The sequence below is a fragment of the Astyanax mexicanus genome, chromosome 12, assembly GCF_023375975.1.
Source record: "Astyanax mexicanus isolate ESR-SI-001 chromosome 12, AstMex3_surface, whole genome shotgun sequence".
NCBI classification, from domain to species: Eukaryota; Metazoa; Chordata; class Actinopteri; order Characiformes; family Acestrorhamphidae; genus Astyanax; species Astyanax mexicanus.
Genome location: NC_064419.1, coordinates 40,265,795 through 40,282,085, shown reverse-complemented (window position 1 = coordinate 40,282,085; position 16,291 = coordinate 40,265,795). Strand labels below are relative to the sequence as shown.

Here is a 16,291-nt window from a genome sequence, read left to right as displayed (position 1 = left end):
AAGGTTGGTCAAAATCATGTCTGAATGCATCATGTCGTAATTATAACCCAGTACAGGAAAACAGGCTTCTTTTGGACACATCAGCGGATGACCGTGCCGTAAATGTGAGTGGAATCATGTAGAAATACTCCACAGCAAATTCTTTCCACTGCTGTGTTCCACAGGCTGAGGACTAACAACCATCTATCCCAACAAAACAGGCTTTAAATACTAGAAAAGGCAAGCGCCAGAGCTTTACAATGTTTTCCAAAGTACAATGTTCATGAAATACTGACTTTTTTACTCTCAGAGAGAGAGAGAGAGAGTAATGGCAATATAACGACCGGTTACAGCGGAAGAGAACATACAGTGGAGAAAAAAAACAGCCCTAAATTCTATGTGTGTTATGTAATGTGGCGGCATGTTGACTGTTTCCTTTGGTTTGGAGAAACATTTCACATTAATATTAATAAACCTACTGCTCCGTAAAGTGAGCACACAATGTACTGTAAGCTTAGAAAAGCCAAAACCAAAAGAAAACTAAGAAGAAGATACAGCAGCCTGTTCCATCCTGTTTTCACACTAGCAGGCGAAAAGTTTGAGAAAATACATTACTACACACAATCATCAAAAAAACAGTTGCACCCCAAGGAATGATTGGTTGGTGTGGTGCAGTGGATAACACCACCATCTGCCAGTGAGCTACAGTGTGGGAGAACCCTATGTGGGGTTCAATTCCAGGTCTGGGTGACTAAAAGCTGTGCTACACCAATAAGAGTCCTTGGGCAAGACTCCCAACACTACATTTTCCCTTTCTCTGTAATAGGAATAGCCTTGCAAGTCGCACAGACAGGAATGAATCTTGGTGGGTAGTCGTGCCACACTGTCATGGCAGTTGGTCATCTTCAGGGACAAGTCTTGCTTTTGCTATACCAACAGGACAATGCTTATCCACATACTGCTGCTCTCTCAAGAGCTTGTCTTAAAGACACAGATACTCTGCCATGGTCAGCCGCATTGCCAGACCTGTCCCCCATTAAAAATGTCCGTGGTGCTATTGCACAGGTTATCATCACTCCACCCCTAAAGCAAGAACTGGATAAATATTCAAGATGCACTGGATGGATTATAGCAGGACTCCATTAGGAACCTCTACAACCCCAGGCTGAAAAGTCTTTAAAACATTTGTTGTTTCGAAAAGCACTTTAATTAGACACTTCCTTCCGGGTGCAACCACTTCTTTGACAATAAGTGTAGAAACAGACCTTTCATAGCATGGAAAATCAGCATCAGCAAGTTGCTGGTAGGAACCAAACGTTCAGAGAGCGAAACTGGGTGAAACTGGGGACCTCGGACCCCTGTGTCTATGATTGGTCTAAAAAAAAAAAAAGCTTGTTGGAGCCAATCGGTTTAGAATGTCACTTTGGGTAAAGCTGAGAAAACCTCAACTCGATTGGTCACTGGTTGCAACTATACTATAATTGACTATAATCTTATAGTCGCCTGCTAATGTGAACACAGAACAGCCTATAGATGGGACAGCATGAATATGTACCACATCCCATTTATCATCCAAGATATCAGTGATCAAATGTCAAAACTCATCCTTGTTAAAACTTGTGAACATGTGAACACATAGAAAAAGCCAATAATACACTAATACACATTGACATCAATGCACCACAGGTACTAAAGTGTAACTTCTACTGATCTTCCCAGAATTATTGGATTGGAAACACAGAAATATTAACAAAAGCTTTAAAAACTCCCTTCGTCATGTTGTTAATATTCCAGCAGGTTACCACACATTGTTCCTGGGCTGGGAAAATCTATCAGTAGATTTTTTTTTTTTTTTACAAACTTAGTTTTTATTCATTTTTAGACCCTCAAACTGTCCCATCCCTAGTTAACAAGACTGTATCCTCACTGTCTCGCATCAAGAACCTCAACATGCAATGTGTTAAAAAATTGAAATCTGGAACTAACTTTAAAATCGTGTGTTTTTTCCCCGTAATTTATCTTAGGAACACAGTCTTTACCGACGTTACCTATCCTGCTCACACACACAGAGAGAGAGAGAGTATGGAACGCTGGATCAGCTGGCGCGCAGAACGCTATCACTGGTCCTGCAGCTCCTCCTGCGCCTCCTGCTGGTCGGTGTGTCTGCGGTTGGTGCGTTTGGGTTTGTGGGTCTGGCCGGGGCTCTGCTGCTGCCAGTAGGACTGGCAGTACTGGTTGATGAGGCGCACCTCGGGCTGTGGGGGGAGCTGCTGGAGGGGTGGAGGCGGGGTATGAGGCGGGGGTGGAGGCGGGGGCCGATGATGGTGGTGCTGGTGGTGACGTTCAGACTCCACAGGGCCGTCCGGAGCGGTCAGGGCCTCCACGATTTCGCGGTCCAGGATCCGCAGGGACACTCGAGCCAAGGTGTGTTTGAAGTTGTTCTCGGTGGCGAGGCAGTGATAGAGACCAGCGTCTGAGTGAACCAGGGACTTCAGCAGAATTCCGTGACCCGTCTTCAGCACCTCTTTATCTCGACTGAGCTGTGAGTGAGGAAAGTAAACGTGTGTCAGTGCTGTAAGACTCGTTTTCTGTGTCTGCATCTAATAACTTCTTTCAAAATATTTAGCTAATTGTGTTTTTATTAAAATCTATTATATAAAAGGAAATTTTGGATAAAACACATGTTTAGAGCTTCAGAAAAGGGTGGTTTATGTGTTTAAACTGACTGGAATACTTAAAAATGTATTACATTTTATTAAAATGATTGCAAGTATACACGCTTTATTATACACAATTGGAACAACACAATGAAACTTTTGATATGATTTCATGCAAAACTCCAAAAATATGCCTAACAACATTTTTTGGCACTCTCAACTTAATATTTGGTTGCACACCCTTTGGAAAAAAAATAATAAAATCAGTCAGCTTCCTATAACCATTAACAAGCTCCTTACACCTCTAAACTAGAATTCTGGACCACTCTTCTTTTGCAAACTGTTCTTTCATATTTGCCCAACAGCAATTGTAAGATGGATGACCCGTGACGTAGGACACAAATCCAGCCTTCTGATACCAGGCCCTATATTACGACCCAAGATCCTTTAGTAATCTTCAGATTTTATGATGCTTTTCACACAGTCTTGTGTTGTTCCAATACGCACAAAAAAATTAATAAACGTGTATAATAAAACGTGTGCAACTGCAATCATTTTCAGAGGGAAATACTTCCTTTTACTAAAACATTTCGTTGGTGACAACACAAAAGTGGGGTTTTTGTCTGTTAGTGAAATACACAAGCATGTAACAAAAATACTTACGTAACTTAAAAATACTGACTTTTGCTGAAAATAAATTGTCGCTGTCCAATGAAAAACAAGTATCTCGAAAACAGCAACTTTACAGGAGAGAGATAAATCCTTTCAAGAAAAACTTTCAAGAAATTTTAGCACAGTATAAGGGACAGTTGTTTTGTTGAAATAAAAAGGAGAAACTTTTTTTATTGGACAGCGATGGAATATTTATATTAGGCAATATTTACCTTCTAAGATAATTTTTTTTGTAGTTTTTTAAATAATAATTAAAAAAAAGAAACACAAAGGAACAGCTGAAATCTATATTTACAGTAATCAATTTTTAAAAACATTACATTGTTATTTTCCTTTAATAATGTGGCTTTTTAATATATTTTGTTAAAAAATATATTTAAAAATATAATGGTTACAACATTCTACATTCTACCTTATGGTATGAGGATGCTGAAATGAGTGAAATTACTACTGAACTACTGTATACTAATCTGATCTGAATAATGAGAAGAGAAGTGCTACTGTGTGATGGACAGACGTTTCAGAGGGAAATCTTACTGCTTTGCGTTTTCCATCTTTTTGATAGAGCCATTTAACAGTAGCCTGTGGAGATCTGGGCTGGCACTCCAGAAACGTGCTGCTGCCCTCCACCCCGAACTGCACCGTCTCCCTCAGGCGCTTCTCTACTGACAGAACAAGAGAAAGCACAGACTTACACACCTAATCCTGTTCAGCTCTTTTTAACTGTAGCTGTAAAGAAAAACCTAACAGTCATGGACAATCTGTGTAGTTAGGCCTATTGTCTGCTGTTCCCAGAATTATAAAAGGGCATTAATACATACTTATATAAAATAATTGAATGAATAATAGAATGAAAGCACTTATTATGGTAATAAAAAAAGAATACACAGCATTTACAAAAGATAATGTAAAAAAATGTAAACAATTTTGCGAAATAATTAAACTCAATTATATCATTCATAATCAGATCTTACCCTTAGAGTTGAAGCCCCTGCACTGGCGTAACGGATCTCCGTGTTTGATATCTTGTCTCCGGCTTCTCCTAAAAATTATCCACAAACATTATATTGATTATTGATATCCGAGAATACAGCTGTAACACAGAGCAGAAACACATACCCTGATACAGAATAAACAGCCTTGATTGTCTTGCAATCTTAACATGTCGTACCCGTCAAAAGTTTGGGTACACCATCTCATTTATTGTTTTTATTTTTTTCCTACGTTATAAGTTCAAGCTGAAGTCATCTAGACTATGAAGGAACACATATGGAATCATGTAGTAACTTAAAAGTGTTAAAAAACATACTCTGGGGTGCTGTCAACTTGCAGTTTCTGTGATTGGTAACTTATCCTGTGCAACAGAGGACACTCTTGCTCTTCCTTTCCTGAGGTGGTCCTAATGAGAGCCAGTTTCATCATAACATTTTTGATTGTGCTTCTTATTGCACTTGAGGATACTTTTGAATTTCATGCCATTTTTTCAAATGTAATGACCTTAATTTTCTTCATAAAATGCAATTTTAGCCAATTTTGAGGTCCTAATGTTCAGCTTACAATATAAATATAAATAAACAAACACTGTACTCTGGTGGTTAATGGCTCATGTGAAAGTAGATACTTGGGCCTCAAAAATGGACCCATTGTTTTTGTTTTACTATTTTGGCTCCTGCAAAACTACTGACAAGTTTAAAAGTTTAAAAGGGAATAACTTGGAAAGTTAGCATTTCAAAAGTTTGCATGGTTAATGGTTACAGTACGAATACTGTACATGTATGGGGCCTCGTACCCGCAGGCTGGTCAGAGCACCCATGCTAAACCCTGCTTCTGTGGAATGTGCAGCCAACCAACCAAGTGAGTGCAGCTTTAAATTACAAAAATTTGAAGATCTGCCACCAATAATTCCATTTATTATAATATTTTAAAGTGAAAAACAGTGAGATAAAAGTTTTTGCGTGTTAGTAAGAATGTGGAGGTAAGCAGTGGTGTTCAGACCTCTTGGTGGCGGGGGTGAAAGCGGAGCATGTCTCTCCGTCCCAGGCGCAGTACGGATCTCGGGCCAGGCAGCAGTCAGAGCAGGCTTTACCGTACACGTCACAGCGGTGCAGAGACACCTGGGTCAGACCCCGCTCCGACGACACGTACAGCTGTTGCTGTGATCCAGAGAGGAGCAGAAAGACCACAGTTACAACAAACAGACAGATCAAACGGTGGCTTTATTATAAATATTATAAGTTTAAATTCAATTTTGCAGGTCTCTGTAGTTCTATAAAGATGTAAAAGAACATAAATGAACATAAAATAAATTAACTACTACATAATTAATCCAGTGTATGAGCTGATCTTACCCGTTTAGAAGACATTTTCAGAGTTTTCACTGGTGCTTGAGTCTGAAAAACATCAGCGACCACAGTTAACCTTCAACTTCAACACGTTCCCCTCAGCTGAAAAAGCTATTTTATTCATATAATGTACAATTTATATGAAATAGTGTGATTACCCTGAAAACCTCCACCTCCTCCAGAATGAGTTCTTCTGTTGTGCTCGTGTCTTTTGGTAAGACGATCACTTTCTGCACTGTTCCTCGATCTACCAGAGAACAAGAAAGAGACCACTTAGGAGAGATTCACCAAGGATATTACATGTTAAAATGGGGTATTACATGGTAAAAGTGGGCATTTTAATCAATGTAATAAAAATATTAAAAGAGATTACATTTTAATTCAATTTAAATAATAAAACATTGGACAAATGTAAGAAAAAGCCTTATAATATAATATTTAGCAATATCTAATATGTGTATAATGTTTAATAGCACCTTTAATTTGAGTGAGACATATTTAATTTAAATTACTACATGTTTTTGTTATTGCTAGCCATTCTTTTCCCTCTTTTTCGTAGTTTAAAATACCCTCATATGCCAAAAGTCATGGGATAACAGTAAGTAAATAAAAGTATGTTTAAAGAATAGCATCTGTTTTGCATCATGAGTGTTCCCTCATTACTTTGGAATGCCCACACTTGTAAATGGTGTGAGGTGTTATCTTGTGAGTGAGGATGAACTGTGGCCAACATTCTTAATATAAAGGTGGTTTGAATTATTGGCTTGAGACTAAGGAAGGCCTGATAGTTGGTGCCAGATAGTGATTCATTCATTATAGAAAGCTATTAAAACAGACTTTTCACCCCTTTAATTTGATTTTTAAAAAATATATTTTTTTAAATAAAACAGAATTTTCAATGTACAGTTCTTTTCTGAGAATACATCTATTACAGTATGTTTTTCTTTTTTTTTTACCTGTCCCTAAGAAAAGAACTTCATATCTCCCATCAACAGCATCCACCATGTCCACAGCGATGGTGGTGAAGCGGTAGTCCACGCCCGTCCTCACCACCAGGGGGCGCTTGTGGGTAGGGTATATGGGGTGGTACATGAGAGGGTGCGCGCGTACGAAGTTGATGGCCTCGTCGGAGAAGGCTTTGGTGGTGTGGAGACCAGGCGTGAAGGTTCCTCCGGGGCACTGAGTTCACCCAGAGAGAAGCAGAGAGATAGCACCCATAAATCCACACAGCCCACATCAATATCACACATCTCTGAGCGACTTCAAGAGGATTAGCTGGAAATGCTACAGAATAATGCAATACTACAGCCAGTCCGGCGTGATAAAAGGCTTCGTGGTGAGGGTTAATCAATTTCCACGATGCTTTATGATGAATCTGCCGGTCAGGATTACATTATTCAGTGTTTGTACAGTTCGGCCCCAGAGGAAAAAAAAACGCAGCGCTGGAGCTCACCGTGCCAGGACGGGGGTAGGGGATTTTTCCAGTGTAAGGAGTCCACTGGTAGTTGTGTCCGTGTTTGTGGGAGAAAGGCCCGTTGAAGACGTTTCTGATGTCAGCCATGGAGTACACACACACTGCTGAACCCTTAAACACAGATCTACAGACAGAGAGAGAAAGAGAAAGACAGATGATATAGAATATAATACCAATGTAAACTCAAAGGGGCATATTTTCACACAGGGATTTAGCCCAATCTTGGACTACACAACATTTCTTTTTTTTTATTTTGTTTTTTATTTTATTTCTGATTTTTCCCCTTTTTCTCCCAATTTGGATATCCAATTGTCCCGCCCCTTTGTGCGTCCCCATCACAGGTGACGCCCGTGACCCTTGGAGGATGCGGACGAGCATACGCCTCCTCCGACACATGTGAAGTCAATCACCCCTTTTTTTCGAGCTGCTGCTGATGAATCACTGTCTGAGCAGCGAGCGCGCTCGGAGGAAAGCACATCGGCTAGGTTCCGATTCATCCGCTCACAGACGCCTCGTGCCGCCCATTGCCACATTTAAGCGTGATGGAGAGAGAGCGCCATCTACCCACCCCAGAGGGAGCAGAGCCAATTTTGCTCCCTCTGAGCGCCGGCAGCTGATGGCAAAGCTGCATGAGCGGGGGTTCGAACCTGCGACCTCCTGCTCATAGTGGCAGCGCATTAGACCGCTGGGGACTACACAACATTTTGAATGTACATTTTACATTAAAAGAAAAATTTAGGCTACGACTAGGTGTTATCCCTGTCTGGAAAACTGATCCAATACAAGTCAGAAATAGGAATTCACTGAAATTATCCTTTTTGACATTAAAGGAGAAATCTGGTGTGAAATGGACTTGGAATGTAGTAAAACACCATAACGAGTACAAACTTTTGTCTTCAATTCATCCCCAGCATTCCAAAATACAGCGCTTTTAGCCGAAGCTCCTAAAAGGCTTACAATGCTAGCAATAAGGGAATAGCATAGCACATGCAAAGAAATCACTATTTTTACACCAATAACAAGCTCAAAATAGCTCCACATTTTATTGGTTGAATTCTAAGAGCACTGATATTTTTAAAAAAAGGCGCTAAGAACTTAGAAAATACCTTGAAGTAGTTCTTTAGACGCCACCATCAAATAGGTAGGATAGTGAAACAGATTACACAATGAATTCTGTGAAAATGCATGAATATTATAGAGAAATTTTCATACAATTTACACATTTTCACAGAATTAATTTTGCAATCTGTTCCCCTATCCTACCTATCCGTTAATGCTCTTTAGTTGACTTATTTTGACTTCATTTTAAGAAGTTGGTATTCGTTATCATGTTTCTCTACACCACAAGTCCATTTCACACAGGATTTCTCCTTTAATGGACAATGAACAAAATGCAGCATCTGACTGACAAACAAACAAATTCTGAACATGTTTTTTCATGTTTTCACATCATTACGTAAAAGAACTAGGCTAAATTTAATAATAAAGTAAACCTGAATTTTTTTTCTCTCTTTTTACTTTTTACAGAACACTGTCCTTTTTTTTCATTTTCAGACAGATCATATTGATTACCAAATATTATGGTGCATCCCTAGTCAAAATCTGACAAAAATCTATTTAATCTATTTAATCTATATAAGTCAGAATTCAAGACATGTGGTGTCTGAGATTTGCTTTGTACTGGAGCTAAGCAGTGAGTACAACTAGCAATTAAAGATTCTAGCCAACACTTTGTATGTAATTTGAGTTATACATCATACTTAAGCGTATTTTTGTACAGAGCATATTATTCCATATAACGTCAAAAACGCATAGCATTTACTGTTTCATTTGAGATTATTTAGAGCTTCAGGGAACCTAAAGTTTTATTTTATTTTTTTATTAGGTAAGTCCTTCTTGTGTGATGACTGTATATAGATATGAATAAACATGTCCAGCAAAATCCTGGTATCTCCAATTTGCTTACTTTGCAAGAAAAAGAAAAGACCTTAACTTACAGTAGTAATGTGTCAATGTAATTAAACTGTATGAGCATTTCTATAGGTCCATTGATCCGTTTTAAAATACAATTTTTTTACATGACAGTGATGATATACACTGACATGCCAAAAGTCATGGGATAGAAGTACGTAATTATGCAGTGTTCCTTCATGGGAAAGTTTAGGAATGCCCACACCTGTATAAATTGTGAAGTGCTATCTTGTGAGTGAGGTTTTACATGACGTAGATCAGGGGTCAGCAATAGGCGGCCCGCGGGCCAGATGTGGCCCACAAGCATGAAACATCTGGCCCGTGGGGTTGTTTGAACTAAAATGAACAATAATGAAAAATGTTCTGCAATGGGGTTCAACAACCCTATGGGCTGGAGAGCTACTAGTCTGTAGCACTCCATGCCATTACACTTCATTTTCCAAAACAATTTTTTTTGTGGTCCGACACATAATGGCTTGGAAAATATCTGGCCCACAGCCAAACTTAATTGCGGACTCCTGACGTAGATTAGTGTAGTTTGAGGGATAGTTATAATGGGTGCCAGATGGATGGGACTGAAGTATTTTTGAAGTTGTGGAGGGCATTTTTACATTCCTCGATACACTGTGTCACATGTGTACTGGGACCTAGTCACAGAAGGCATTACCACCCACAGTGGACAGAACAGCGGTTGTTAATGATCATGACCAGCAGTTTCTGGCTAGAACTGCACATGCAAACAGAAAAGCGACTAAAATAACTCATAATCATGTTCATTGCAGGAGCCCCACATGCGTAATCAGCAGGTCAGTACAGTGTTGTTTTTTTTCTTTAATGAGACATTAAAAATAAAAAAGGAGACACATGTCGATGTATTTAAAGGTGTTTTGAGTAAAGTAACTCTATTTGTTGGGTTACAAATCTACACATTACATATTAGCCCCTTGAGCCTCATAACTCTACAGGAAAACCTCAAAAAGCTAATTTCAGACACCACTCGTCTTGGTCGATGGACTGCACGTGGGACAAATAGGAAAACTGTGTAAACTGTCTGATCTGTCTGCCAAAAGCATTGCTTAATATTACATCACTAACAAGAGTTACTCATTGGTTAAGCTGACGTCAAAGCTTTTGAATAAGAGCAGGTTTTTACCCAGCGGTGGAGAACACAGCGTACACAGTGGGGTTACGCTCATCGTGAGTCCGCTGAATGAACACATCCCCTAAAACACAAACACATGAATCTGTCACTGAAGCAGAACCACAGAGCATTCATATTTATAATTACTGCGCTATTAGAGAATAAAAAAGGAAAGAAAAACACAACGCCTTACTCAGTTCATCAAAATACGTCTCGACTCCTTCTGCCCCAATTACAGAACACACCAGACGAGCCTTCAGGAACGTCGTCCACTTATTTACCAGCGACCTTTGACCTCCATCGTCATTCTGATATAAAGAAAGATGGAAAAAAGAACATCACCATCGCAATTTCTTAAAACATCCTGTGATTAAACTTTTTAAACTCATCCATGTCAAAGTCTATCTTCTGAAAGTTCCTCTTTGTGGAGTTCCTATTTACAGACTTCATGAGATATTTATAACATCCAGCAAAACTGACAAAAATGACTACTTCCACAAAACAGACAGAGCAGACAGTCATCAGAGTTTTATTGCTATAAATATTTATAAATGTTCCTGTAGCTTCATTGGCTTTGGGCACCCCTGGTCAAAAATGCTGTTACTGTGAAAAGGCAAGTAAGTAAAAGACAACCTGATTTCAAAACACACAGTTTTATTTGCATATTTATGAAGATTTCATAAAAAGGAACATAGCCGCAAGCTATTTTGCAAAAAGCTAAGTTATGGCACCCTCTATGATTAGTATTTCACATGGTCTGCATCATAGGCCTAAAAAAAAAAAAAAAAAAAAAAAAAAATTGCCAAAACCATAACAAGCAAATGTATTAAAGCTATTTGAGCAGCCCAGTGCTTTGCCCATCTCAGCAGAGGATTCTTACTAGTGAAGCAAACAATTTAAGAGAACAGCAATGTTATTTTATTCTTTATTCTGTCTATTGTTAATGAAAAAGCTGAATTTGCACTCTGGTGGGCGTATACGCACTAAGAAGATAGGTATGGATAGGGGTCTATTGACTGGCAAGGTTTTAATCAGTCAGTGGCGCACCTCATTTCCAGAGGTGCACCTCATTTCCAGCAGGTGCAAAATAGACTTTTTACAGAATGTAGAATATGAATGAGCATTACAACACGCCTTGATAGGACTCTAAATGTCATCTTATGGTCATAAATTATGGTCATAAATAACAAATTCTCACCAGACAAACTCTGCCCACTCTGGCCAGAACACTGGGGGTGCTGCCCCCTGCTGCATCCAGACTCTTCTCACGGAAGAAAAAATACAACTTGTCGTCATTCTTTTCTGCACTATCTGGAATTTTCTGGATTTTTACAAACACAGGCTCTAGAAGAAATAAAGAGAGAGACAGAAACACAGATATTGATAAGTAATGTTTTCAGAACACCCACATCTACACGCAAGTTCAGTACCCAATTATCCTATATATATTCAATCTTTCTATTCACGTCATACCATTCAGCCATCGGGAGTCATACTGCTCGGTCCTGACAGCAGGCCTGTCTCCCAGCGTCCTGAAGATAGCTGGATCTGTCCCCATGAAGTCTACGTGCACCCCCGCATACAGGTTACCATCTGCCAAAGGAGGAAGAGGGTGTGGAGAGAGAAATGAATCAGGACTAATGAAGTGTGGCTTGTTTGTAATCTCATTTGTTGTGAACCTCAGAGAGTTGAAGAACGCTAGAGAGCAGGCTTACGGATAAGAGCTGCAGCGTTTTCCTGCCGGGGATCATATGGACACTTTCCCTTTCCGGAGTCCACATAGCCAGGAACCAGGCGGAAGAGGTACTCCTGAACACATATACAAACACACATATACACATTAATTTCACAGGAAGAAGCTGCACTCCGCACTGTACTGTGAGAGACCACTTTAGTTTCTGAATCAGTTTCTCTGATTTTGCTATTTATAGTTATATCTTTGAGTAAAATAAATATTGATGTTTTATTCTATAAACTACAGACAACATTTCTCCCAAATTCCAAATAAAAATATTGTCATTTAGAGCATTTATTTGCAGAAAATGAGAAATGACTAAAATAACAAAAAAGATGCAGAGCTTTCAGACCTCAAATAATGCAAAGAAAATAATGCAAGTTCATTTTCATAAAATTTTAAGAGCTCAGAAATCAATATTTAGTGATAAACCTGCTTTTTAATCACAGTTTTCATGCATCTTGACATGTTCTCCTCCACCAGTCTTACACACTGCTTTTGGACAACTTTATGCCACTCCTGGTGCAAAAATTTAAGCAGTTCAGCTTGGTTTGATGGCTTGTGATCATCCATCTTCCTCTTGATTATATTCCAGAGATTTTCAATTTGATAATATCAAGGAAAAACATATTTATTAAGTGGTCTTTTTTCAGAGCTCACATTTAACATTTTTCCCAATTGTCTTTCAATTTTAACCCACCCTTTAACTAGAACTCCCACTATCACTTGAAATGTTCCCAACAATATCAGACTGAGGACAAGCACATATGAAGTCAGCCAATGGCTCTTTTCAAACTCCACTTAATCGATAAATAGACAATACACTCAAAGGAAAGCGCCAGATTTCCAGCACTGATCAGCCAACAGGCCATCTATCCAACCATAGACAATATTGCTCTCTCTGACTCTGGCTGCTGATGGTGAAGAAGCATGACCCAGGATTAAAAAATGTACTAAAAAGCTGTGTATTAAAATCTATTTTAAAAGCTGTATTATTTTAACTGTTTGAACTCTATTTATCTATGTTTCTTTTATTGAACACAATGGAGATACTACTATTATTTTTATTATAGTAACAGTTTAGTAGTTTGTGGAGTCCAATAAGGTTGAAACTATTCATTAAAGTACAGGTATTGGGCAGTTCACTTTATCGTGCAATTAATTGTTTTACGTTTCATATTAGAAAAAGATTGGTTTCTCAATTAATTTGACCTATTATTGATTATGCTGATATAGTCTATATGAACACCTCTGAAATTCACTTAAGACCTCTTAATGTTGTGTTTAACTTTTTGTGTAGGTTTGTTTTGAGATGTCCATATAGAACTCATCCCTGTTTTATGTTCGAATCAATTAATTAGTTTTGTTTTGTGTATGTATTTATAGGACCCCCTTGAAAATGAGATGTCACATCTCAAGGGGCTATCCTTTCAATAAATTCAAATTCAAATTCAGTTTCCCAGGGATTTAATCTAGTTTTAGATTGTAATGAATTCTGTAAGGAGATTTTCCATTGAGAGGAAAATATAATCTACAACTAGGCTTAATCCCTGTCCAGGAAACTGCCCCTTAAAGAGTGTATAATGTTTTTAAATGTAACTAAAAAGAAAATTAAGTTGAGAATTAAGTGAAAATCAGTGATTTCTTGAGTGGCTCTGCCAGTAATGCAACAGCTATTCAAGACTCTGACCCTGAGTGAGATCTATGAGCCTCGCCCTTTCCAATACTCACTTAGCTGACATAACAGAATTGACGTAATAGAACTTCTCCTTTGAGAAATTCAAGAAAATTGGAGGAAGCTCATCCTAACCTTTCACCCTCTTAGCACCAGTAGCATATTGTGATACAGTAAGATTTAGCTAGTTGGTGGTAACTGGAACTGTAAAACTGATAAACTGGAATAAAGGGCTCATATATTGTATAATATGAAGGAAGTTATGGCTTGACGCCTTTGAGTTGTGTACTTGTTGGTATATTTGCATGTGGACGCCCACCTCAGCTTTCCAGCCTCTGTTGATGAAGGTGCAGATGGGCTTGTACGCTCCAGTGCCACATGTGTACAGATGAGTTCTGTTCCAGGGCTCGATCAGACGTACAAAGTTGGCACACTCTCCCTGTTGTTCAGGAGAAAGAAAACACAGCATACCTATATATGAGAATTTACTTTATCCTTTAACTGCACATGGAAATATTTCCAATAGCATCATTAATAAAGAGCTAAAAACAGTCCTACTTGTCCTCCTTTTCCCGTCATTCGGCACTCTCCTTTCCTCTGGGCAGTAGCAGGCCAGTGGATCTAAATTCAAACATAGATGTAGGCAAGCATTATGCATTCTGATACTAATTAATGTAATTATTTTTTTTTACTTGTATGCACTTGTTCTCTCTGATATTGCAAGCTGCACAACATCATGATCAGGCAGTACAGAGTTGAGATAAACAGAAAAAGGTAATAAAAAAGGCATTTAAAAGCAGGATAAACCGAACAATACTATGCAAAGAGTGTATGTGCTGAAGGGGTATTAATACAGGTGGTCGCAGGTGAACTCAATATTGTGGTGATAAGCTCTGCATAGTAAACTACATGTAAGAAACATTAAAATTCCTTCTCACAATAAGTGGCTCCTTATTAATGTTCTGCATGTCCAAAGAGACCAGGTACTCTCGGCTGCCCAAGTAGAGTCGGCCCTGGTCCTGGTCCATGTGCAGGATGCGGTAGTCGCTGGTGTTGAAGGAGAAGCTGAAAGGCCGGATAGTCCTCGTTTCCAGCAGCTCTGAGGGGGGAAAGAGCGGGAGGAAATTCTTCTTAATAATACTCTTAATAACGATTTATTAGTTATTGTACATTAACTGAAAATGATTAGGCGGCCTCTTTATTTTAGGTGCTGAGCCGCATAAAAATGCACTTTGGAAATTAAGAATAGGACAAAGTCAGTCATTAATTGGCAAGTGAGTTCACATATTGCTTCTGTCTAGTCAGGACCCCAGAAACCACCAAAGATATCTGAATCTGTTGCTGCACAGTTTATTCTGGTCATCTGACCACATGATACTTCCTACAAGAAACTAGATACTTCTCGATATTTCTTGTTGGTGTACTATTTTCAGTCCAGTAGTAACAATGAGGTGTTTAAAAACTGCAGCAGCACTGCTGTATCTGATCCATATACATCCCTGTAAATTTAGTAGTTACTAAATGCAAAATAAACATGATTAAAGATTAACAATAAATTAACGAGGTGCTTAGCATTGCAAGCTTGCGAAAAAAAAAAAAACACACCACAGATGAGATATAAAATTATAATAAATGCACCATGCTAAAGCTTCATAAAGCTGTAAGGGTGAGAGTAGAGCGCTGGAGTAGGAGCTGTGCTGTAGTTTCTCTTGTTATCGTAAACGAGAGAAGACTGTGCTCCAGGATCAGCGCGCTCAGTCCCTAATTTTATGCAAGCAGGCCCTGCTCTGTTCCTCTATCATACATATCTGTCATACAGCAGGTGGCAGTAATCTCTGTGCAACCAACTCTCTCTCTCTCTCTCTCTCTCTCTCTCTCTCTCTTTATGAGTGTGTGTGTGTAAATGTGTGTATGTGTGTCCCTCTGTCTGTATTGCTGAGGGCAACAGGGGATGGGAGCAGGTGTGGAGATGAAAGATGAGTTCAGCTGTCTGAGCACGCAGGCCGGCCGCGTGCTAAACGCCTCTTACTGTCCCCGTCCCAGAGCTTTTCCGCACAGCGCCACGCCAACCATCGCTGCCATCGCAGCAATGCGCTTTACTGCGAATGTTTGCTGTGTTACTGCGCATATTCACATAGCTGCACATTACGAAGACAGCACTATTCCACCTGACACACTGATATCCTGTGCTCTGAGAGTGAACCGTGAATGAAAAGGGGGCGGGGCTTAGTGCGGGGGGGAGAAAAACTGCTTGACTTTAGATATAAATCTGAGGTTATGAGGACGTGCTGACATCATTGCCCTCTATGAGAACAAGTGGAAGTGCATGTTTAGCGCACAGGGTGGTGGTGGGGGTTCGAGGGTAGGACTGACACACACACACACACACACACACTTGCAGTGAACCTATAAATTACTTCACGTTAGCCTTATCCCACCCTGCACTTTGATCTCAGAGGATCGCAGAGCTTCCTCCCTAGCGCTAACCTGCATCGACCGCAGCAGCCCATGCTCTGAATAAACAGAAATAGCAGTAGTAGTAGTGGCAGTGGCGGCGAGAAGGTCACCCTCATACATGCTTTCATGTAATGCCTATGATACAAGCTCTAATTCAGGGCTGTCCACCTCCTAGCACAGTTCTGTGA

At 39.4% G+C, this 16,291-nt stretch overlaps 1 protein-coding gene across 2 annotated transcripts in view; it reads right to left on the bottom strand.

Annotated features, from left to right (window-relative positions):
* Positions 1 to 271: 271 nt before the first annotated feature.
* sema3gb (sema domain, immunoglobulin domain (Ig), short basic domain, secreted, (semaphorin) 3Gb) overlaps positions 272 to 16,291 on the bottom strand; it is a 74,386-nt gene continuing 58,366 nt past the window's right edge. Inside the window, exons 3-18 of one of the 2 annotated variants that reach the window (XM_049485809.1) lie at positions 14,585 to 14,745; positions 14,205 to 14,267; positions 13,966 to 14,085; positions 11,952 to 12,045; positions 11,710 to 11,829; positions 11,435 to 11,580; positions 10,430 to 10,544; positions 10,249 to 10,318; positions 7,104 to 7,248; positions 6,607 to 6,829; positions 5,809 to 5,897; positions 5,657 to 5,698; positions 5,304 to 5,461; positions 4,283 to 4,350; positions 3,846 to 3,973; positions 272 to 2,519 (exon numbers count right to left, since the gene is read on the bottom strand). In XM_049485809.1, the coding sequence (XP_049341766.1) occupies positions 2,097 to 2,519; positions 3,846 to 3,973; positions 4,283 to 4,350; positions 5,304 to 5,461; positions 5,657 to 5,698; positions 5,809 to 5,897; positions 6,607 to 6,829; positions 7,104 to 7,248; positions 10,249 to 10,318; positions 10,430 to 10,544; positions 11,435 to 11,580; positions 11,710 to 11,829; positions 11,952 to 12,045; positions 13,966 to 14,085; positions 14,205 to 14,267; positions 14,585 to 14,745 (2,165 nt within the window). In that variant the 3' untranslated portion in view covers positions 272 to 2,096. The remainder of the gene's footprint in view (positions 2,520 to 3,845; positions 3,974 to 4,282; positions 4,351 to 5,303; positions 5,462 to 5,656; positions 5,699 to 5,808; positions 5,898 to 6,606; positions 6,830 to 7,103; positions 7,249 to 10,248; positions 10,319 to 10,429; positions 10,545 to 11,434; positions 11,581 to 11,709; positions 11,830 to 11,951; positions 12,046 to 13,965; positions 14,086 to 14,204; positions 14,268 to 14,584; positions 14,746 to 16,291) is intronic. The other variant, XM_049485810.1, reaches the window with a different exon arrangement.